The sequence below is a fragment of the Acinonyx jubatus genome, chromosome D2 (genome assembly GCF_027475565.1).
Source record: "Acinonyx jubatus isolate Ajub_Pintada_27869175 chromosome D2, VMU_Ajub_asm_v1.0, whole genome shotgun sequence".
Taxonomy (NCBI): domain Eukaryota; kingdom Metazoa; phylum Chordata; class Mammalia; order Carnivora; family Felidae; genus Acinonyx; species Acinonyx jubatus.
In genome coordinates this window covers 59,810,894-59,835,321 of record NC_069393.1, presented here as the reverse complement: position 1 = coordinate 59,835,321, position 24,428 = coordinate 59,810,894, and the positions used below count along the sequence as shown (strand labels likewise).

The following is a 24,428-nucleotide window of genomic DNA, read 5'->3' as shown; positions in this document are numbered from 1 at the left end:
CCTAAGGAAACAGGTATTTTTAATTTATTATCCATATCTTTCTTTTGAATTTCAGAGTTTTAATCTTGAGATAGCCCAATAATTTCAAAAGAATATAATTCAAAAGTGCCAATCATTTAGATGCCTATCCAGATTGCATTTTGGGTGGAGATTGTGATAGAACAGTAAATTATTAGAAAGTCTTCTCTTCTCACAGAAAACTGGCAAGCTGAAAATTGGTACCTACACAGGCCCCTTACAACATGGCATCGTCTACTCAGGAGGTGAGTCACAGATTTCCCTTTATTTAGTTTAAGTCTTTGTTCAGATTTCATCGTGAAAGCTTTGGTGTCCTCCTGGCAGAGTGCTAGTTATACTTTAGTATTCTGAAGATACTGTCTCCCGAAGGTAACTGCTTTAGTCACCTGCTAATGCAGTAGGAGTCAGGGAGAACAGGTTTGAGAAGTTGTTAGTATGTTCTAACGAATCTTTGATTTTCACTAAAAGGATCAGTGTTTCCTCATCCTTTTACGTATTTGAGACTTTTTCTCAGTGTCCTGGAATGATTTGAGGTGGTTCTCAAAGGGGTCCTCTAGGAGCCCCTGTGGACACTGATGCATATTTTGTTGCAGTGAGAAATTGTTGAACAAAACAAAATTAATGTCAGATCTTCTGTGATGAGAAATGGCTGTGCTTTGGGAGAATTATACTTACTAAAGCTGAGACATGTAGTTTTGTTGCTCTTGGATTTGGTTATCAAGAGCTCTGGTTAGCACAGTGGAGCTGAAGGCCTTGCGTTAGAGGCAATAAAAGGAATGATGAAAGAAAAACAATGGTGGGTCTTTAAGGTGAGCCCTTTTTCTAGTCTGTTCCTTGCATAAGAATAAAATTAATCAGTACAGTATCTAATGGTTATGGTACTTAGGATTCTCGTTTTTAATATGGAGACATTTTTGTTTTCCCATTGTTCATTCCCTTGTTTCAGGTTCATCTGATACAGTCTGTGATCTCTTGGGAGCTAAGGGCAAGGACATTTTGTATATCGGAGATCACATTTTTGGGGACATTTTAAAATCAAAGAAACGACAAGGGTGGCGAACTTTCTTGGTGATTCCTGAACTTGCACAGGAGCTGCACGTCTGGACTGATAAGAGCTGTAAGGAGCCATTACTCCTATTTTATATCCAGCTGTATGAATCAGTCCTCTTGGATGAACTCATTACTTCGTATGTGGGGAGAAAGGGAGAGGAGGCAGAGGTAGTCAAAGATACTTCCCTCCAGCCAGATATTTTACAGAACTCCAGAATTTGAGGAAATAGGAGAGGTTTGGGTGTTCAGCCTTTCTCTTGCATTCTTTCAGGGTTAAGGACAGAATATTGCTATCCTGAGTTCTATTACTATAGCAACTAAACTGTGAATTCTACTTCCTTTTGTAGTCCCATATTTTCCAACCACACATACTAGTTCCCTGTCTCTCTGCCACCAGCCTCTGTGATGTTGGGGGCATTGATGACTTTGAGTGGTAATTACATCCCTTTTTTTTTCCTGCTCTTCTGAGAAGTAGAGAATGAGGCCAAATTGTATCCTCTGAACTGTACATGGAATTGAGCTGTAGGTCTAGTTATGTAAACCCGTTTGACCCGTAAATTCTCCAGCCAGTCCTAGCTAGCATCACCCACAGTGTGGGGAGAGGTACTGCGTCAGGTAGTTACCCCAGCTCTACTACCTAATACCTTCATGCCCTTAGTCAAGTTACTGTGGGTTAGTTTCCTCAAATATGAAAATGAGGATAATACCTACTTTATAAAGTTGAGACTTAACTGGAATAATGTGTATATAAAGATACAAGTAACAACCTTTCTCAACCTAGGCTCCTCATCTGATCCACAGAACAGAGAAATTGATTAGGTGACTCTCGGTAGGTAAAGAAAATTTGTTAAAACAGTATATACATTAGGGCTTCTCTCTGGGGAACCCAGGTTGAGAAAGGCCAGAACCCCAACAAAACAGGCAACAGCTGCTGGCTGTTGCTTGTCCTTGGTGGGATTTTCTGGCTGGTCCTTCATGCCCGTTTTCAACTTTCTACCTCTGAAATTCTGTTAGTCTAGTTGATTTGGCTCTGTTTCCTGGATTTGTGACTCTGGACACGTCCCCTAATCCTCATTCTTTGATCTGAAAATGGAACTGTTAACACTTGTTTTGCTGCAACACACCTCCGATGGGATACAAATTAGCACTTAGCATCCATTGGGAAAGAAGAGTTGTAGCTAGCTGTGTTGAAGTAGAAGAAGGAATCGTGGCTTTCACTTGCTGCCAGATCCCAAGCAGGAGAATAAAGTCATTTTGTACACTCACCATAGCTTTACCTTTCAGTCATAGCTGCAGCCTTTTAGTTTCAGGAAGAGTTAAAACCTGAATGCTTTTTGTTGAAAACATTTTTCTTTTCCTTCCAAACTTTAGCACTTTTCGAAGAGCTTCAGAGCTTGGATATTTTCTTGGCTGAACTCTACAAGTAAGTTTCCAGATTCTAAAGATAAACATTTCTTCCCTAAAACCATCTACCTCTTTGAGAATCAGCTAGGTCTAAGAGACCTCTTTCCCAGAGATTTTCAGTGGAGTTTTCTTTTTTCGCCTCCAGGCACCTTGATAGCAGCAGCAATGAGCGCCCTGACATTAGTTCCATCCAGAGACGTATTAAGGTATCCAAATGGGATTTGGGAGAGATCTTGGAAAATAAAGTTGTGATTTTTGTCTTTATCCTGTGATACAAGGATGGGCACATAGCCAGCACCCAACAACTACTAGAATTCAGTCTCTTGTCTGTTGCAGAAAGTAACACATGACATGGACATGTGCTATGGGATGATGGGGAGCCTGTTCCGCAGTGGCTCCCGACAGACCCTCTTCGCCAGCCAGGTGATGCGGTACGCTGACCTCTATGCAGCCTCCTTCATCAATCTGCTCTATTACCCCTTCAGCTACCTCTTCAGAGCTGCCCACGTCTTGGTGAGTTGACACAGTCTTAGGCTGCTCTTTACAATAAAGATAGACACTTACGGCTGAGAGCTGCAGCCAGCTTTGTGGGATGGCACAGGAGAGTTTGGGTCTTTTTTTTTTTTTTTTTAATGTTTATTTTGAGAGCTGGGGAGGGGCAGAGAGAGAGGGAGAGACAGAATCCCAAGCACTGTCCATGCTGTCAGCACAGAGCACAACACGGGGCTTGATCCTTTGGATGGTGAGATCATGTCCTGAGCCAAAATCAAGAGTTGGCCATTTAACCATCTGGGCCACCCAGGCATTTTTTCCTAATTTGCATTTTTTTCCTAATGCGCAAAAGCCCATAACCAAGTTCCATGCTTGCACCAAAAAGGATCTTTGAAAAGGTATAGGTAATGGCATAGGGTATAAGTGTACTCTGAAATTTGTCATATTAAAAGTTGAGTAGTGAAGACTTTCCTCTTTTGTGAGCACTGCAGTTTTTATAGTGCTGTGTTTAGATACTGATCTATATAGCAGGACTGTTTTTTGCTGTGAAATAGGAATCTTTCTCCCCCCATCTTTTCCAGTTTCGGGCTCTAATAATTGAGATCTGGGCTGTTTTAAGAGTTGAGGATGAGAGGAAGGTAGTTCCCGGAAGATGCTGAAGTATCTAATTTGGCTTGGCCTTTGATCCATTATAGACCTGTCTCTGCACAACCACCTAACCGAGGGAGATGGGGTTAGGATTTGGGAAACTGTTTCACTCCACCTGCTTTCTGACCTTCTGACTTTGTTCTAGATGCCTCATGAATCAACGGTGGAACATACACATGTAGATATTAATGAGATGGAGTCCCCTCTTGCTACCCGGAACCGCACATCAGTTGATTTCAAAGATACTGATTACAAGCGGCACCAGTTGACCCGGTCGATTAGTGAAATTAAACCCCCCAACCTCTTCCCACTGGCCCCCCAGGAAATTACACACTGCCATGATGAAGATGATGATGAAGAGGAGGAAGAAGAGGAAGAATAAGGAGGAAAACCAAAACTGAGCATCCATTAAACACGTTTTGGCAGGACTTCCAGGAGCAAAGGATATCCCTGTTTGCGTTCTAGTGGTGGGTGGGGGAGCTCCATCAAAGGTACATGTGCGAAGTTTCTGAAGACCTTAAAATATTCTAATCATAGAGAGATACTTTTTAGTAGTTTTGTTTGTCTGCACTCTGCAGATGGTTCACAATTGTAATGGAGTCTGTATTGGAAGAAAGCAAGGGTAAAGCCGGGCTGAACTGCATGCAGAAGGCTCCATTGTGGCTTGTGACACCATTTCCTTGTCTGGTTTCATCCTCAGTATATATTGGATATACCAGGGCTAGTGAAGAGTATCCGAGTGGAACGAAGAGGTGATCTGAAAATGATATGTTACAAATTGTGCTCTTACTCCAAAGTCCATCCTGAAATTTTCAGTGCATTACACAGTATTGTATGTCAGTGGAGAAATATATTGTTTCCATTACCAAATGCGGTCTTCTGTTAAGGTCAAGGTTCCGTTTACAAGCTTTGAAGTGTCCTCAGTGCCTGGGGGCAGACTGCAGGCTTCAGTGGTCTTGCACAAGTGTTTGGTTTGCTATAGGGCTTGCCTGGAATGCACTGCAGTGATTCTGTCTTGAAGTAAAAGTCTTCATCTAATCTTACATTTTTTTGATAGTAGAAATGCTTGTTATCCAGAAGCGGTCTTTTTCTCATCTGGAGTGAATCTAGAGAAAGAATTCAGCTGAAAGAGGACAAAGGAGCAAGCCCCGTGAAAGAGCATAACTGAGTAAAGTCATTAGCGTGGGCCAGTGTGGCTCGTGCCGCCCAGACTTCCGGCCTTCCCTGTTCCTCTAGAGTGGACTGTATTCCACAGTCAAGCATGAGAGGATGGGAAGAGGGTTCTATCAGTCAGAACCTTACTAAAGCAGAGGGCACAATCATGTGAATAAATGCACTTCAGAATCCCAAGAGAAATCACTTGTTATTTTGACCAAGAAGGGATTGTTACTGTGTCCTAGAGGGTACCGGGCTGCCTCGCTGTCGGCAGAGTGGCTATAGCAGTTTGAATAGTGCAGACTTTCCCTTTAACCTTTATATATTCCTTCCATTCTTCCTGGTGAACACAGAAGGTAGATTAGTTGCTGTAGAATTCAATAAAGTATATTTCTAATACTGACTTTGACCCCTTCCTGTAGCACAACTTTAATAACCGTTGGTCTTTAGGTGGGTGTAGGTTTGGCTAGTGCCATCAATTTGACATTCTTCTACAGGAAGGTACAGTATAGCATGATTGATGGCTAAATTTATAGCACTTAAATAGTCCTCAAAACTTTTTCATGTCAAGTTTTTTAGTACAGGACTATGAGGTGAGGCTTTCTAAAAATTATTTGATAGGCAGGGAACACAGTTCAGTAATAACATAGCCAAGACCATGTTATATCACCACTTTCAGGATACATGGTCTATATATGAAGTCATGCCAAGAAACTTTCTAACTGGTATCTACTAGGAATATACGCTACTTTAACAGTGATTGGGTTACAAATGCTGTTGCAAATAGCAGTTAAATGCTGTCCCCATTTAAAATTTTAGAGAGTGTGTTTGTGGTCACCCCAGCTATTAGTTACTCTCATTCAAGTGGAGCTAGTGCCCAGTTTGGCACAGTCTTATATTTGCTCAAAGCCAAATAATATTTAAGTGGCTACAGCTGCAGAGCTAACTTATAATGGTACATTTACATATTTTCCCTTTTAAAGCAAGGACCATTATGATCACTTTGCTTTAATTTACCACACTTTTGGTATTGTGTTATTCACATAAGATCTTACCTGTGTAAGAGTTTCTAAAAGTCAGATATCTGACAGTGGGTCCAAAGATCAAAAAGGAAGAAACACAATTGGAAGAAGAATTCCACTGCTGATCAGAGCTTTCTTCAAGGACCAGCAAAACCTATCTTGAAGAGCCAGGATTCCATAAGCATAGAAGACGCAGAACAGAGTGTTTAGGTGGTCCATGGGCAGACACTCAGAGTAGATAGAATTGAGCTTGCTAAAACATGAATGTGAGTTTCGCTGTTGCCAATAGTTAAGGAGGCTGAACTTAATGTTTTTGTTGTTTTTTAAACCTGAGGCATGTTACACGGTGAGAACACAGTTCTCCCAACTCTTCAAAATCTCTTCCCTGGGTATTTGAAAAGCACCAGACGCCCTTTATTGGGTGCTAGACTGAACGTTCAATCTTGGGGCATGTACAGGGTTGACAGGGCCCCTGGCACACCCAGCAGCTAGGTGCGGGTACAGCAGACCCCAGCCCTGCTGAGTTCCCTTTTAAGAGGACTTGCCCCCTACATTCATCTCTATGGTGTTTCAACCTTAGATTTTCTCCTCCCATAAGCATAGTTCTGCTGAGACCTAAAATAAGAAAGCAAGCCCTTCAAGCCACCCTTCCCAAGTTATGATTGGAGCTACAAATCCTTGGTCCCGTTACTGTTTTTAAGCAACTACTTTAAAAAGCCACTTGCAGTGACATGTCAGACTTAAAAGTACTTTGTTCATGTTTAGATACTTCTAAGTCAGATTTATTTATTTAAGAAATATTTTGTCAACAACTTTAAAGCCCTGCAATTTTTCCAAGGCTGACAGAGCATTTAAAAATACTCTTACTCACCACAAATAGCCTGAGACAAACAAGTGCATATCTAAGTCTGCATTAAGGGTGGGAGCTTTGTACACATTCCGTGTGATGGAAACTATTTAACCTTTCCTTGATGGTGGGAAAAACGGTAACTGTGGCCCAGCTATCGCCATATAGTCCATGGCCCAATTCCTTGCTTGGTTTTGAAGCTTATACCTCAATATTTAGGTTTCTCATGACTTTTTTTTTGGTGACTAGAGCATAGGGCACTTAAAATCTTCCCTCAAATGGAACATTTCAAATGATACGCAACTTGGAAAGGACCTTAGAATGAAATTTCTACCATGGAGGTACCTGAGCAGCCCTAAAAATAAAAGAAAAACGATACACTACCATCCAACAGCAGAGAGGCCATGTACAGCACCTGGGAAGCAGAGCCAGGTGACTTGTAACCCACATCGTCCATGCTGCACCTCCACTAACATGAACCGGCATTTCACACTGTTCCTACCGCTGAGTATGTGCAAATAGCAGAAAGCAAATCCTCTTAAAAAAACACAAAAAACAGCATTCACTTACAGAATGAACAAGGCAGCTTTTCCTAGCAATCTCACCCATTTTTCCCTATTGTCAGACACAGTATCTTCATCCCAAAGCCACAGCAGTCTTACTCCAACAAGGATAACACAATTTCAAAAATAAAATACATACAGTGTTTTAAAGTTCCACTGAAGAGGTTTAACGCAAAAAGTACTCCCAATTGAACACATATCTCAAGCTTGCTGTTACTCTAAGTAGTTTATATTTTCTCGTTTTTTTTTTAATGTTTATTTTTGAGAGTGTGCATGCCAGAGCGGGGCAGGGGAAGAGAGAGGGGGGCACAGAGGGGGAACAGAAACTGAAGTGGGCTCTGTGCTGACAGCAGAGATCCCAGCGTGGGGCTTGGACCCACCAACCATGCTGAGCCAAAGTCAGACGCTTAACCAACAGAGCCACCCAGGTGCCCCAGTAATTTGTATTTTCTAATTTAAACCAGTTTTTGGTCTAGTCTATTTCTTCCTACAGAGATACCTTTGCTTCATTTTATTACTAGAAAAAAGGTGGATTAGATTTCCTCATGAATCCTATCAGGTACAAATAGGTCCCCAAATGGTCTGCTCTCCCATTAAGCTCTTCCCAAAGCCATGTCTGGTTAGTGCCGTAGACAAGTCCTGAAGAGGCCAGGCCAAGATAAACCTCACCACGTGCACTGGAGCCCAAGCAACTGAGCGCACTTTCTCTCCAGGAAAGGTAGCACTAGTCCTGAGTCTCAGAAGTTCCTGAGATAGTTGGAAAGATTTGCCAAGCAAACCTTTCAACACTAAAAAAAGATGCTTATTGTCCAATTTTTTGAGAGGGTTCTCACCAGAGGTGATCTTTGACTTGTGGGTAGGGCTATTTTGAAGCAAGTAATTTCATTATTGGACCCACTGCCCTCAAGTCAATGATGTAGCAGAATTGTAGCAGGGAAGCTGGCTCAATCTAAATATTCCCATCCTGTGCTGGCCTACTGTGTGAGCACTCCACAGTCATGAGCACCCCAGCAGGAAAAGCAGTTCGATGAAGAACTCCAGCAGCTGATTCCCCCTTGCACCCTTAGGCCTCGCAGTCATCCACCAAGGGAGATGGCATGCTAACAGAATATCCCAGAGAAAAGGCCCTATGAACCATTCCTTTGCTCTGGGACATGTCAGTATGAGCAGAAATGGGAGGATGTTGGATGGAAAAGGATGGAACAGTCTTAGAAAGCAAGAGCTTATTAGGCATCTAGTAGGATTCAACCTTTGGCTTTAAAGAATCGCTATCGAATTACTTCTAAAAAGTACAAAAGAAGTTTTCAGAAATCAACTCCAGGTTATGAAAAGGTCATTCAGTTTGTACCACTTTCTCTGCAAGCCCCTCTGGTCACTATCTCTGCCTCAGAAGTACTAAGTTGAGAAAAAGGGCTGGGCAGCACAATTTGTTTTATGAACTAGAAACCCCAGAGCTTTCTTCATGGTAAAGCTTAGTAATGAACTGACAGGTACCCCATGGATGCCGAGGGAAAGCCTAGGAAAATCACCTCTACTTTTATTGGAGAATTTCCTGATTTGAGCTCAGGACTCATCTAGACAAAGTAAAGCAGGAAAAACTAAGCAAAACAGCCAAGTGGGAGTTGCTATTTTGGAGAGAGAATTCCTTCCCCAGCCTCCCTTAGTGCTTTCTTCTCTGCTTCTAAGGAAAGAAAACAGGCTCCCAAGAAGGTAACACTTTGCTAGAATATAGGTCTACTCTGTTCTACTTTCCCGAAGTTGGGGGTGATGACTCTGGAAGGGAACATGGTGATTAGGTCAGGCATGTTCCAAAGCCAGTCTTGCCAGCAGCCCTTCACTGAAAAGTCTCCGTCCACAGGGCAAGTGTAAATAAGGGGCCAGTCACCAAGAGGCTCAATTCTCAGAGCATGATCCTCTTTGGATTGTAAAATAAATGAAGGCTAGGAGTGGAGGAAAAATGGATTCCAGAAAGATGTGATCCAAGAATAAGCCACAGAGGGGCAGTGAGCCTCGACCAGAAGAGTTGCAGGGTCTGGTCACGTATGAGTGAGGAGGAGGATTAAGAAGAAACACAGAAGACTTGAAAAGCAGTGGTGGTGGAAGAGGAATGTGGGCCCCAACACTGGGTTATTAGGGAAGGTGGATGCCTACCGCATCCTGAAGAGCATCTGAACGCGACTCCTGCACTCAGGCCTGACCTTTTTAACTTGAGAGTGAACCATCTGTGCAGGCTACCACCTTTCTCCTAGCCTTTGCAGAGCAGAGGACCTACAGAGCCGTTTTCATCTTCAAGAGCCAGCGGAGAGGCTTGAAGGAAGCCTCTGGTCTTGCCTAGGAAAAAACAGCTTGGACACTTGCCCAGCTGAACTGTGTGTTGTTCGAGCCGCAAATGTCGGGCAATTTGAGTGAATCAACAGGGGACAGACTACAATCTTTGCAAAGGAGAACCTTCCCTCCCCGCCCTCCCCACCCCCACCCCGGAACCCGTGGGACCAGACTGTGGTAGAGGTGGAGGCCCACTTCTGGTATCTCTCTCTTTTAACATAAGACTTCGTGGTATGTGTCCAACGGAAATGCCCTGCTGTGTTGCCATGCCGACAACCAATCCCAGCTTTCCCACCAGGACAGCGATGCTATTGGGCAGGGGACCGAGGTTGGTGTTGCATAGATGAAAGGGGAAAGAGGGAACACACATCCGCTGGAAGGGTGAACAGAAAATCATCATTTATCTAAATAGAATAATAGAAATGAACAAAAACTTTTTAAAACAATCACAAAATTTACAAATAAATTGGTACAAAATAAATAGGAGAGATTGTAAATCTACAACATCATGTGAATTATAAAATGCATTCATTATGACAATCAACTCATGAAACCTATACATGTCATTTGTGCTTCTTTAGGTTTATGTACACAGCTCTCAATACTGTGCTTGGAAAACTTCACTGCTGAAAAGCATGAAATGTACACTATGACACAGTAAAGGCTGAGGAGGGTGAAAATCAGACACAAAGCAGGGTCTTATTTGAGGGCCAAGGCAATACTGGCATTGGGCCTCAAAACCAAGAAAAGGCATATTAGAAGCCCAGATGGGCAGGCAGCTTCCATGGTCCAGAGAGATGGATTCTGCAATCCAAGGTGGGAAATGGCCAGTTTGCCAACCTGGCTTGGGAGGGTGGGAGTGAGGAAGGACACTCTGGTCTCACAGCCATGCTACATACCATCAATTGCATACAGAATAGACCCAGTCACCAGAACCTCAAGTATTTCATGGAGGTACTTGGGAGCCCTGCCTCCATCATCATCCCAAACATTTGTCCATCAGGAGTAGTGGTGGGCCGGATGAAAGGGGCCAGGATGCTAGGGTCAACGTTAAGAGCAGCAACCTCTTTATGACAAAAACAAACAAAACCACTGCCTTCTCACCCACTTTAAGGGACAACAGAACCCTAGGCTCCATGGATGAGGGGCTCTAGGAAATGTCTTAGTCACAGACAATGTACTAACAGTAGAGGCATATGTACATAATAAATAATAATATAAAATAAAGCATATACATTTGTAGATTTAAAGGACTCCAGAAACAAGAGAAGTCAATGGACTGATACACTCCACCTTCACAGTAGACTCCAGATATGGAATCATGAATCAGAAGCTAGGATGGGGCTCTCTGGGGAATCCAAGTCCTGATGCCTTATTCTTTCCCACTCCCTTCTGCTCTGGGAGCCTGAGACCAGCTGTGTATACCAAGGGGCCTGGGCCTCCAACACAAAGGGAAGGCAGCCAAGCCCCACCAGGTCCATGTAATAATTCTCTCCAGGGTGAACCTGAAGAAGAATCTGGCCCCAAAAGAATCACTTCCCAAGTGACTCCATATTGGTCAGATGGGGATAAATGCCAGAAGATCCCCTGCCAAGTGAGGCAAGTCATTCTTCCAGTGTATGTTTAATACCCCAACAGGTATTCAAACTCAAAGACGTGTACTCATTCAAGTCTTTCTGATAGTATGTGTTGGAGCTGTGTACATAAAAACCTTGGTATACAGATTCCTAGAACTTTACTCTCTTGCTACTAGAACCTTTGTTCCTGTGTTGCTTCAAGTACAGCCTGGTATTTCCCATCAAAGGATATTTACAACGGTTCTAGTGAAATTACGTCGGTAGCTCTAGCATATGCAGACAGAAAGCTGAGCCAACCACAAAGGTCTAAGAAGCCAAGAAAGTCCCTGGCCCAAGATGGCACGAGAAAAGTTCCAAGCTCTGCAGTTGCTGCGAATTCCCATCGTCTCCTTCCGTCCCTAGGGCTGACCAGGGGCCCTGGAGCCTTCAGACACGGCAGAAGGAAAACCAGCAAGTAAGCATTCACTGCAGGGAGAATGTCTGCAGGTGGTAGAGGAAAAAGGTCCACTGCCGCAGCCTTGAGGGACAGTGACATCAGCAGGCTTGGCAAAGGTGCACCACTCACCCTCAAATGAGGCAAAGGAACCTCATTTTAGAGTTCTCTGAACTCATCTCTCTTATCAGCCCACTTGAATACAAAAGAAATACGAAAAGATAAAGATTTGTAAATGGCCCTGAGATAATAAAAATCCACTGAGTACGTTGCTCCTTGATAAATTTACATCGGAAAGTTTCTGAATCACCCTAAACCACGTACCTACTGAGTTCCCCAAATCTCTCCTACGTCTGGATTAACCTGTAACTCACCCAGATGTCCTTCCTTGCTGGACAGAAGCACCACCAGCCTGGAGCCTAGAGTAGAACCAAACCTGACCCAGGAACTGCATCCTGAGAAATGGAGCACTTGTACCCCAGAAGCCTCTGCACCTTGAACTGCCAGCTCAGTCAACCCCCACCCCACCCCCCCACCCCCCCCACCCCCGCCCGCCCGCAAGAAAACTCTGTCCTGGGGTCAAAAGTTGACAGGGAAGTTGTTCCCGCTGCCCATGCCACCAGAGAACTTGGGTCGTGTGATGTGTGCCAAGCCAATCCTCCCTGGAAGCTTCTTGTTTGGTAAGCACCCTTCCTTTGCCAGCCCAGGGGTCTTTTGTTGGGGAGCACCTCTGGGAAACACTGCAGGAATCTTGGGCTCCTGGGCCAGGAAAGATGAAAAGGGCCACAGATCCCTGGCTGGTTTTCAGGATTGGGGTTTGTTCTTATTTCTGACCAGCCAGGACAAAGGCTCAGTCAGCCAGGGCCTTACTTAGGTCTGCTCCACAACCCAAGAGAATTTGAGGGCAGAAGTTCACAGTCCCCGCATAGCCCCAATTCCTGTTAACTTCAATTCCTAGATAAAATGCAATCCTACTTGTATCTACCACTATTTTCCTCGACTTGGAAAAGCTGGTCCTTTAGTCACATGGTACTGGGGATAGCACAGGTAAATATATTCACAGTTAATGTTCCATACTAGTGTGAAGTTCTGCATTCAGCCTTTGCACAGATGTTCCTTAAAGTAACGTCAGATAATAGCAAGATGCCTTATTTCCTCCCACTTGGAGAAGCCAATCATGTCAGCATGGGCACTGAGCTCTCTCCTGTTAAGTGAGGTGAGGAAGGAGGGAAGGACAAAGTAGAATGCCCTTTGAAATGTATATTATGTAAGAACCAAGGCTTAAACTAGTTGACTAGCATCCCAGTATCCATGTGCGAATCTTAACATTATGTTTTCCTGAAAATTTAAATATATAATTTTAGACTCGCCTGATGAATGTGGAACAGAGAGAAATAAAGGGAAAGAACGTGTAAGGCAGTAGGAAATGCGTATACACACACACACACACACACACACACACACACACACACACACACCCCTCTTATGTATAAAGCCAAAGCAGACGGTCTTGGGAACATCTGGATACTAGGGATCCAGTTTCAGATGGAACATTTGAGATGCTACAGTGGCTCAGAGCAGGAGGAGGCCCTGTCTGGTCCCACAGAGCCAGGGCCCAAAGCAGGGGCCACGGAAGCCACTAGGGAGAGGCCCTGGGTCTGACAACGAGAGCTCCAGCAGCATTGAGGACACCAGGACCTGTGTCTGCTCCACAGCCCACTCTCTTCCACGCTTACAAAGCCAGCAGCCCCAGTAAAAGATGGTCTACTGGTGGTGCTAAGAACTGACTACTGCACGTGGGGATCTCAAGTATTTGATGGGCTTTCTCTGCCAGACTCGTTGACTTTATAGATGTAACTGCATAGAACTTCTAAGCTAAAATCATTCCAATGCCCAGAGAAGCAATGAGCCAGCATTTCTCCTTCAACAGCCTAAAGTTAGTTTCCAGAGGCAAAGTGGGGCCTGGAAGAGGAATCTGATCGCTCATGACACTGAGTGTTACTGGAAGGGTCTTGAGCTTTTCCCCAAAGCAGATGGAACTAGAGCCAGGAATTATTTTGGATTCCCTGTTGTTACAGAATAATGGGAATAATCAAAGGTAAAGAGTGGCTTACAGAAAATAAGTGCAAACTTGGGAGGCTAAAATTTCATCCTCTAGAAGCCCCCACTGCAAAGCCACCCCTGCCAGCACTTTACAGAGGACTTTTCAAACAGCCACCACACTGAGCAGGTATGACGGTGTTGAGAAGTTCTGTTTCTCTCTGAAGTCAAGGAGCTGGCAGCTGGAATCCCTTCTCTGTTCCCCAGACTCTCGCGGAGCTTTCGGGTTCACAGAGGAACAGTGGGGCTCTGAAAAAGATCCAACACATTAACTCAGATTCCAGGAGCTCCTTCCAGTAGCAAGGCACCCTGAGACGGGCCACGTGTGGCAAAGCAGATCAGTCGGCAGAGACTGAGGGGGCAGAGGTCCTGAAAGCCAGAGGAGCCATGGCGTGGCAGGCCAGGTTCCACCAAACTACCAGGAAGGCAAGCGCAGTCTGGGCCCAGAGGACGGATGGCGTGGTTGTTGGGGGGTCACCCCCACCCCCCCGTGCAAGACCCAGGTTTTACTTCCTTAGAGGGAACTCTCATTTCTGCGCACCCCATGGACAGTCCCAGTTCCCACACCACACTGGGGTTGTGTTTAGCCACATGCGTCTTAAGAAATGGAGATCTTTTAACTTGGATGGGTCTGTTTATAAAAGGGGATACTGACAGTGCAGGGCCCCACTCACATTAAGACAAAGTGGGGGCTCCATTCCGTGGTAGTAGGTTTGGTGCCAGCAGCGGGCCGCTTAGCCCCTTCGCAGGCCCCCCCGCCGCCGTGACCTCTGCCAGTTGAGGCCAGTACTTGCCTCACTGAGTGGCATGGCACCTGATGAGGAAGACACTGCAGGACCGACGTCCCACAGGAAATACTGGGGGAAATGCGCATATGACACCAGAGCCCCAAACCGCTCACCCCCCCCCCCCCCCCCCCCGAGGCAAGCCCAGCAGGTAGCCGGTTATTGCACAACCACAGCTCCCACCCTCCCCAGAGCCCAACCTGGGGGGCACGCTCCTACCTTGAGGAGGGAGGAGGAAACCGCCGCTTGGCCCGGGGCTTCCCTTCGTTCAGTGAGACCCCGCGGACAAAACGCTATCTTCTTGGCTAGTGACTAGAGGCAGCACGGAGTGGCAGCTCTACACGAGCACTGCCGTCAGTATGGATTCAACTCCGTGTACGAGCGTTGCCACCAAAATGCACACATCCCTCGGGTAACACTTCAAACAGATAAGATAGGTAAGAATTCAGTCACTCAAGAAATACCTCCTGACATTAATTTCACTACACGTGATGAATTTGGCATTAAAAGGCGGCGGACGCACACACGAAACGGCCGCAACACGCATTTGGTTTCTGAATCCCTGTTCGGGGCCACGCCGTTCAGGCAGCCCTGGCCATACAGGCAGCCTCTCTGTTGTGGGCCGCATCTGAGGCGGGAGGCACCGAGGTCCTCAGGCGAGGGACACGGCCACTGCCCGGCCCCCCAGGGGCCCAGGGACAGAGGGGGAAGAGGGGCAGCTGGCTCCCTGGGAGCAGGGGTGGGAGCTGGCAGACCCCGAAGTTCCCTCCTTTAAACCCACGGGTCTAGAAGTGCCCTCAAGGCATGGCTGGAAGCCGACTCCTTTTCTGACCATGACAGAGGTCCCGGTGGGAAGGGGAGGAGCTTGAACTCCACACCACATGATTACTCAAAAGCCCTGTGGAAGATTTCCATTTGGCATCTGTGTAGCAGCATCCTGGGTTAACAAGAGCGAGGACGGGGAGGTGGGTGACGGCGCTCGGTAAGCTGGGGAGAAGGCCTGGCTGGGCCGGAGGAGAATCCAGGCTGTAGGAATGTCGGGGTGAAGTCACCTTGCCTCTTGCCAATGATAAACCATGGGTTTAAAATTCATTAACATTCATTTTGGTGATAAAAATTCCTTAGAGTAGGAGCAAAATCACATTCCAAGCAAATGTTAAACCTTTCTGAGGGGAAGGGACACGGTTAAACATTAACTTAAAACAACACTGAGCTCACAGAGGCGGCTGCAGGCCCCCCCCGTGCAGGCTCCACCCCACAGTGGGACAGACGTGGCGGGTTGGCATCGACCGCTTTCTTCATTCATCCTTCAAGTTCCACAGCGACACCCGCTGGGTGCAGAGGAAGTGCACCCCTCCCTACGAGGACCCAGGAGCAAGTCCATTCTGTGCGGGTCACATCATGGAGTCACAGCAGAGTTCAGACACAACAACGTAAAACTCTGCAAAAGACACTTTTTAAAAACATGATCTCTTGGGGGACAAAAAAATAATAAACCGCAACAATTTTCAACTTCATGCAAATTGAGGAAGGAGGAGAGTGAATAAGGAATAAAAGGTACAACTGAAAAAATAAACATGATTCTATTTGGGTGGAAGAGGCTCGTCTCCACCATCTCGGATGCCATGCCCTAGCTGTCGATCTCACACCTCTGGTCTCCAGTCCACCCTCACCGTCCTCCTCTGCTGCTTCCAGGAAGGGAACAAAGTCTTTGGTCTCAGGATGTTGCAGGACGCAGCACGGCACACAAGCTCACGCTAATGGGATTCACGGTCAGCTGGCCTGAGGCCTCGGGAGTGGGGGCGAGGGTTGGTGGGGGGGCGCCCTAGATGGCACCTTCGCTGTGCAGGCTGTGATTGGCCTTGTTGTGTGTCACACAGTTCTGTTCATTGAGCAGGTTGGCTGTCTCGTCTGGCAACCCGTCGTGCAGCTCCGTAAGAGTCAATTCAATTTTAGTGTTTTCACTGTCTGAAGACTGAGGAGTTTTGTCCATCCGGGATGCCATCAAGGCATTTTGGTATTGCTGTCTTGAGATCTGGGGGCCAGAAGATGGCACAAAAACAAACCAAGATAATGCTTATTTTCAGGCGCTCTTGTCTCGACATGGTATGACACGTTAAAATCCCCCGAAAGGCCCCTCATAGTTTTTCTAGGGAAATACCATCCTTGAGTATAAACTGAGCCACTTTTAAAAGCTCAAGTTGACGCTGGAGAACAAATCAGTTTTTTACTGATAGAAGCTATTTCCAGATCTTTGTCTCAAAGCTTCACAGCGACTGGAAAATGGAGATAGGCTTCCAACAGCTAAAGCTGGCTTGTTCTTCACAAGACGTCTTTATTCCGGACTAAGAAAAGAACCCTGTCTCGGGGCAGAAGAGAAGCAGAGGATTCTTCCCGCCCCATCCCGTTAAGTCTTCAGAGTCTCTGATCTCAGCCCTTCCAGGGCCATCCAGAGTCACTGGGGTCAGGAGCTCATGAGGACGCACTGGAAAATGTGGATTCTGTTTCTCACCATCTCCAGCTCTCACTCCCTGAAAAAGGCACATCTGACTTGGCAGCTTTTGTGACAGAGCCAGGGAGGTACCTGTTTCCCCGGCCTAACCCCTGGGCACAGTAGCTGGAGGTGTAGGGAGTCCAAATGACAAAGGGAGAGCTCAGTGGCGGGGCCTGGGAAGCCAAACAACTCGCTGAGGAAGTTGGCCTCCAGTGGCCGGGCCCCGGCCCCAGCCCAGCCACTCTCCCTTCTCTTACCTTAACAAACTGAAGGTCAGAAAGGGCTCGCACGGAGTAGTCGGGGATGTAGACTTGAAGGAACGAAGAATTGAGCTGATTATTGCTGCTCCCCAGTGTCGGCGTTATCGCGTCAATCCGGTCACTTCGGCTGAGAGAGTCTGAGTGATTCAAGCCACATGGGCGAGGCGGCGACTTGTTTTCACCTGGAAAAGGAGGGGAAAGAAACCATAACCTTTTAAGCGAGGTGGATATAAGCAATAAAGTCAGCTCTTTATTTTCCAAATAAAAAAAAGTAGCAACTAACAGACCAGCTCAATGAACTTCTCCCAGACGCCTGAGCCATACCGCTCAGCATGTAGGGCCCTCCTACAACACGCTCCTGGCCTCCTGGCAACAAGGGGATCGCGCGGGTTAGCCTCTCAGCCCCGTGCGCGCGCGCGCGCGCACACACACACACACACACACACACACACACACACACACAGTCCTTCCCGAGGCTCTGACCGAGAAGACCCTGTGGCTACACACCTGTGTCAGGAGCGACCCTGAACCGTGCAGGCTGTGTGCCGATGAGGCCCAAGACACAGAAGCTCCCGGATGTAAAACACAGACCGTGCCAGAAGCAAAAGCAAAGGACTCTTGAGAACGTTTGTAAAATCAGTATGTGCTCGCAAGGGATCAGGACAGTTCCGTCTGCTCCTACCCCTCCACCAAACCGGTTATCCTGGTCTCTGACCTCAATAAAATTCCCACCAGGCAGTCCAAGGATGTCTCAGGGTTTCAGGAATACCAGAAGACACCAAACCCTTAAAAGATTTAAGGCAGCGTAGGTGCTGTGGGATTCTTCGATGACATGCACATTACTCATTCATTAAAACAAAGTGAAAGGAAATTCAGTGAGTCTAAGTGTTGCTGTTCGTAAAGGCAAGTTGACCGTAGCTTCTAACGTAAATTTCATTAAAAATAAAACCCACCTCCTGCCTCGTCAAAGCTTCCTCCGTGTTTGCTGTTCTAATCAAGTCATTCCACAAATGTTAAGTGGGTGTTCACAGCGGACAGGTCCTGACCTGCATGATGTCCACCTCCTCAGACTCAAGTGGCAGTCTCTCCCTCCATGCTGTAGAGATCTCCCATCATCCCTCCACTACTTGAATGAGCCTTAAAAGCCTGAACATAGTTATGTTCCCCTTAAGCCTCTTCCTGTCCAGGCTAAATACTTTGATGCGTTTTATGACCTCTCAACCCCATCCTGACCACCATCTGAGATTCCACTCAGTAAACATCCCTCTTAAAACAGAACAACCACAGGGGCGCCTGGGTGGCTCAGTTGGTTGAGCATCTGACTTCGGCTCAGATCATGATCTCACAGTCTGTGAGTTCAAGCCCCGTGTCGGGCTCTGTGCTGACAGCTCGGTGTCTGGTCTGCTTCAGATTCTGCGTCTCCCTCTCTCTCTGCCCCTCCTCTGCTCATGCTGTCTCTCAAAAATAAATAAGCATTAAAGAAATTTTTTTTAAATTGGACAACCACAACAAAACACGGTAAGTACTCGATGAACCTCAAATGGCAAGTTCACTTTCTCCCCAAATTTTCACAGCATGACTTTCCCTACAATTTTCTTGGCAGAACGATTTTCCATCGTCAGTCAAAACTAAACTCAGAGTGGCCACTCATCTGGTTGGTTCCACTTATCTTCTAAGAGAACAAGGCAAATTAATAATTTATCAGATGTTTTCTATTTAGCAGAAGGGATGACCCTTTGCTAAAGCCTCAGATTCCCTACCTATATGTAAAAGGCAGGTAATAATAGTCTCCACTTCCTAAAGTCTGATGGGGATTCAGAATGAAATAATAGGGGCGCCTGGATGGCTCAGTCAGTTAAGTGTCTGACTTCAGCTCCATGATCAGGAGTTCAAGCCCTGCATCGGGCTCTCTGCTGCCAGCACAGAGCCCGCTCTGGATCCTCTGTCTCCTTCCCTCTCTACGCCTCCTCCCTTCCCCACTCTCTCTATCTCAAAAATAAATAAAAAGCTTTTTAAAAAATGAGATAATATGTAACATGCTTAGCACAGCATCTGACACCTAACAACCGATGCATAAGCCTAGTTAACATTGTTATATTTTCTGTTTGCTTCCCAGACCTCTCCACTACGTACCTACCCTGATGGCCAAGCCTTCCTGTATTTGTGAGGGCATCACCCAGGCTGAAAGATCCAACCGTTCTTTGAAACAAAGGATCCCACTGAGTCCTTAAGCTTTAGCCCCACATCACCATTGCTACGGATAGTGCTTGCTTTTGTGTGTTACAGTCTAAAGGTCCAAAACCCAAAACATTTAAGGGGCACTTTGCTTATTGATCAGACTGTGTCAGGTAGATGTCAAGGGCCCCTGTGCAGTATTTCTGAGTCTCCTATTCTCCTGAGGAGGATTACAGGCAAACTCTGGTTTCTCCAAGGTATCTATATTTCTAGTCAGTTTCCTCTCAACCCACCACCCTCTGTTTTTGTGAGATGAACCCCCTCCTTTGCAGCAACCCACTGCCTGGCGTCCTGGCCACAGTCTGGAGAAGCAGTGGGACCCCTTCTGCAGTAGCTTGGCAAGGACAGAGTGTGATTGGCCTTTCATCAACATGCAGTGAGAGAAATTATGGAAAGAGCCTAAATGTCCATCAACTGATGAATGGATAAAGAAATTGTGGTTTATATACACAATGGAGTACTACGGGGCAATGAGAAAGAATGAAATCTGGCCCTTTGTAGCAACGTGGATGGAACTGGAGAGTGTGATGCTAAGTGAAATAAGCCATACAGAGAAAGACAGATACCATATGTTTTCACTCTTATGTGGATCCTGAGAAACTTAACAGGAACCCATGGGGGAGTGGAAGGGGGGGGGGGAAAGAGAGGTTAGAGTGGGAGAGAGCCAAAGCGTAAGAGACTCTTAAAAACTGAGAACAAACTGAGGGCTGATGGGGGGTGGGAGGGAGGGGAGGGTGGGTGATGGGTATTGAAGAGGGCATCTTTTGGGATGAGCACTGGGTGTTGTATGGAAACCCAATTTGACAATAAATTTCATATATTTAAAAAACAAACATGCAGTGAGAGAGATGAATATTCACACCAAGGAGAATAAAGACTTTAAGTGGACACTCCCCAGTTCAGGTCATGTTTTGTTGCCAAATTTATGTGCTAAATTATCACAATAATTATGATAAAAAAAACCTTTCAATCTTAATCCCTCTATGCCTTCTCGGATTTTTTTTTTTTCTTTTTCTTCATCTTGCCTAGGAATTCTTTTTAGAAGTCAGCTAGAAAGATACTATAAAGTTAACAGTCCCAGCCTCCTCCCTGGGAACCACAAAGCACCTTTTGGAATAGGCTAGAAATCACTGGTTTAGGTCTATTATTGTAATGCCAGCATCCTGAAGGCTTGGGCCCACAAATGGATTTTTTTATTACTGGATCAGATAGAGTGGACACAGCTAAGAAATCTCTAAGTTCTACAGGAAAAGTAAAGTACAAATGATATTTCATGAGCTTCATCCAAAAGTCACTCTAGTTCAGCATCTGTGACATTTTAAAGAGGTAGCACATGCCAGCGAATAAAATGGGGAGAAAAAACACAAACATATATACATATACACAAATACCTATTTATGTGCGTATATATGTATGTGTACATATGTATAATCTTCCAGCTCATTTGATTCAAACAGTCCTATAAATAAGATCTAACCCCAATTCTTTCAGAGTAAAGACTTAAAGGAACATTAGCTTCTTTCTAGGACAAGTATTGCCTCCTTTACTAAATATCAGCATTTGACAGTTTTGCTCAAACTGGATTATGGATCGCAAATTTCATCAGATTTTAAAATATAAGCTGTGTGGAACAAAATAAAGAGAAAAATTGTACTACCAAAAGCTCAGCAATTTTAATTAAAGAAAGATTAAACCTTTGCCTTTCTTTTTAGCTGCTGGACGTGTTAGCCAGGCATGACCAAACTCTCCTGCAGGGCAGGAACCAGCAGCTGGTGGGGAATGTGCACAGTACTAATTTCAAAAGAGAGAGAAGGAGACAGGACAAGCAGGGCCACCTGCCTGATGGGGGAAGGGGGGGGGGGGTAATGCATGTGCCCCGTTCACAGGGATGTCAGAGAAAGGATCAAAGGAACAGAACCAAGAACGCCAGGGCCTCTGCACACAGGGCGCTTGTCCACTGAGGAAAATTCATAGTCCTTGAGACTTTGGGCTCAATGTGCTTTTGGCAGAAGCATCCTCAGGTTCTGAGGCCCTCGGGGCCTCTGCAAGTGCCTTTGCTGAGGTCAAACCACCCCAAGCAGCCCCCCTGTACCGCCCTGAAAACCCAAGGTCGGCAGTGTGGGTGGGCCAGGCAGGGAGCAGTGAGGATCCAGGTCAGAATCACTCTCGCTTTCTGTGGGGTCAGCGCTGCTCACGCTCGCGGATTCCCCGCCAGTCTCCCGAAGCCTTTGCACAACGGCTGTGGGCTCATACTTCCCTGGAAAGCTCACTACTGCGTCTGTAAGCATGGAGTTGGCGACCTCAAAGAAAAACTGCAAACGGCCTGGACCAAATAAAGGGAGCAGATCTAGGCTTTTGTGGGGTCAAGGGAGGCAACCGGAAGAATTATGAAAAGGAAACATGCAGAGTTACCTGGAGAACCTGCTGCTAACAACTCTGTTCTGCTGACAACAAAGGTACGAGACAGGGACAAAGGAACTGAAAAATGGAGAAAAACAGGGTGAGACCATATCAAAAGGCAAGAAAGGTGATCTCTGCACTCAGGGGACACGAGCAGACACCCGCTCTACTAACATCAGCGTTCCATTCCAGAAGCGCAAAAGCCTGTAAGTTATTATGTAAATAAAAAATAAAATAAAAAAAAAGAGCACACGTTGCTTTCCAGGAAGAGGAATGGGGAGGCAGAAATCAGAAGAAATCCTATTCAAATGCTTCTTTACTAACCCAGAAATCTCTTAAGCCATTAATACCCTATTGGGGTTTATAGCTCAAAACGTGCTCTTAAGGGTTTAAATCACAACTAGCCACACAAAAGGGGGGCTCAATTAATCAACGGCCCCAAGAGCAGGACCCAAGCCACCTGCACCAGCACAGCCAAGAGCGTCCCTGTCTGCGGCAAGCAATTAGTTATTCAATTCATGGACATCCTTAATTAGCCTGGTTGTAATTTTGATATGATATTTTGCATTGGCTCGGCATACTCTGAAGTTTCAAAGTATTAGAGGAAAGTAAATAAAGGCTGTTATACACAGGTCTGCTGGGAATGGCGGACCAAGGGCATCCTTAGCACTGCTTACTCAGAGAGCTACAGGTCCATCTGATTGAAAAGTCCAATCAGCAATGCCCTACCTGGCAGGAGTCCTATTTTCTGGGCAGGATTTTTTGTTTCTGTTTTTGTTTTTAAATTAAAGTATAATTGACATGCAAAGGGACAGGCTGTGATAACTAATGATGGCAGGATTTTTCTAGGCAATCAACACTAATAAATAGAATTATTATCTTGAGATTACTGTACTAATTGTATCTCTCAATGAAATGCACGAAATCCCAAATCCTACTTGTCAAGTCAAATACTGGGCTTTGTAATAGGATGTTATTAATGAGATCCCCTTCCTTCCTGGCATTTCCAGAAAAGGCAAGCTTGCTACGGTCCCCCAGGCTTTCTTTCAGGGAGGTCTGCTCTTCAATTCCTTTTCTGAATGGGATCTGCCCTTACGTGAATCCACAGTTCAGTATAAATTGGGCTAATATTTAGGTTTCAAGAACCAGTCATCAGTAAGATTGTGCACTTAACTCCTCTAACTTTCTTTTCAAAACAACCTTCTAAACAACTCTGACTCTGCTCACCTGGGACTAATCTGAAGTTGGTGGCCAAACAGTCACAAGCTTGACACCTGTCATACCCGACATTCCCTCTGTGCTTTCAAGCTTACAAAGCACTCGTGTGGATAAGTATCATCACGTTCTATTCTTCTAACAATCACACGAGGTAACCTTAGTAAGTCCTTTTAAGGAGGAGGAAGCCAGGGCTGTCCTCAAGGGCAGGCAACCATAGAATATGAAACTGCAGCTGTGACCCAGGTCTTCCCAGCCCACTTTGGAATCTCCCTGCCTCCTCACTAGCAGTGAGAACAGAAGATCACCTTCAAGTTTACAGCAGACACAATTAAGTGGGATCAGACAGGCCTACATTCACACTGGTGTTAGCCAACAGTTGACAATGGGGAGACTGGCTGATGTGGCTGGAAACCCCATGGCAGGACAGTGAGGAGATGCATCTGGGGCAGGGGAGGCTGAGAGGTTTGAGAGAATTCCTAACATTTCACTGGCTTCCCCACTGTAAAGACATCTTTGCCGGGACACTGTGTGGCCCAACAGATGAAGACTAATGTCACCCAAATAGGTCTGTCTGGAGGTATACCCCCTACCTTTTGAGACTGGTTTTCAGAAGTGACCCAGGTTGTTTTAGGCTAGTTTTAAATTTGAGGTTTCTGTCTCCTAGCACAGCATGTCATTTGGTATTCTGGCCACAAGATGGCACCCCAGCACCTCCGTTTACCTGTCTGGTTGCAGCCGGGGTCAGGCAGCAAGCACGCGCACGCTTGCAAAAAAGCAAGGGGTGCACAGGGACCCATCAAGTCCTGACCCAGAGGGATCTGTGGTCCATGTTCTTACCAGGACGGACACGGCTTGCTGGCCTCTTGTGCTCAGAGCACTTAGTCGACACCCTATGGCACACCCATTAGCTGGCTGACTCAACTGACCAGCTGTCTAGATAAGAGCTGGCTGTAGGCAATACATACACATTAACCTCATTCCTCCTCGGGAAAATGCCAATTCAAAAACCTCCAGCATAGTTAATGTTTTAATATCTAGCGATGGATGCGGGGCAGCCGGGACCCTCGTCAGTCCAGGCGGGAGCTTGAACCGCTGCAGCCACCGTGGCAAACTGCAAGGCAGGAGCTACTCAAGCCGAGGCCATGGCCATGAGCCCGCAGTTCCGCCGCTCCACACACGCCCACCAGAAGACGTGCACAGCGATACCCACAGCCACACAGTCCACGGTGGCCTCAAATAGGACACCAATCCCGTGCCCAGCAGCCATGAAATAGATACACTGTTGTATATTCACGCGGTGCAGCACCGTGAGAATAAAGTAGGAGCACACACAGCAACGATGACAAACGTGACACGGACGACACCGGGTGAGAGAAGCCAGGCTCAACACGACACCTACTGC

General features: G+C 46.1%; 2 protein-coding genes and 1 long non-coding RNA gene across 13 annotated transcripts in view; 1 reads left to right on the top strand and 2 right to left on the bottom strand.

Moving 5' to 3' along the window:
- Positions 1-5,170, top strand: part of NT5C2 (5'-nucleotidase, cytosolic II) — a 146,684-nt gene extending 141,514 nt beyond the window's left edge. For all 10 annotated transcript variants that reach the window (XM_053207778.1, XM_027062975.2, XM_027062974.2 and 7 more), the window contains 6 exons: positions 197-263; positions 965-1,135; positions 2,440-2,491; positions 2,618-2,678; positions 2,809-2,985; positions 3,758-5,170. In XM_053207778.1, the coding sequence (XP_053063753.1) occupies positions 197-263; positions 965-1,135; positions 2,440-2,491; positions 2,618-2,678; positions 2,809-2,985; positions 3,758-3,994 (765 nt within the window). In that variant the 3' untranslated portion in view covers positions 3,995-5,170. The remainder of the gene's footprint in view (positions 1-196; positions 264-964; positions 1,136-2,439; positions 2,492-2,617; positions 2,679-2,808; positions 2,986-3,757) is intronic.
- On the bottom strand, positions 264-2,844 carry LOC128312712 (uncharacterized). Its single transcript, XR_008292381.1, has 2 exons — positions 1,833-2,844; positions 264-1,799 (listed from the first exon to the last, which is right to left on the bottom strand). It is a non-coding gene; the product is annotated as an uncharacterized LOC128312712 (long non-coding RNA).
- A 4,730-nt stretch (positions 5,171-9,900) lies between the features above and the next one.
- Positions 9,901-24,428, bottom strand: part of CNNM2 (cyclin and CBS domain divalent metal cation transport mediator 2) — a 147,285-nt gene continuing 132,757 nt past the window's right edge. Inside the window, exons 6-9 of one of the 2 annotated variants that reach the window (XM_015063134.3) lie at positions 21,821-21,886; positions 17,171-17,355; positions 14,639-16,454; positions 9,901-13,883 (exon numbers count right to left, since the gene is read on the bottom strand). In XM_015063134.3, the coding sequence (XP_014918620.2) occupies positions 16,245-16,454; positions 17,171-17,355; positions 21,821-21,886 (461 nt within the window). In that variant the 3' untranslated portion in view covers positions 9,901-13,883; positions 14,639-16,244. Of the gene's footprint in view, positions 13,884-14,638; positions 16,455-17,170; positions 17,356-21,820; positions 21,887-24,428 lie in introns of those variants that run through there. The other variant, XM_027062970.2, reaches the window with a different exon arrangement.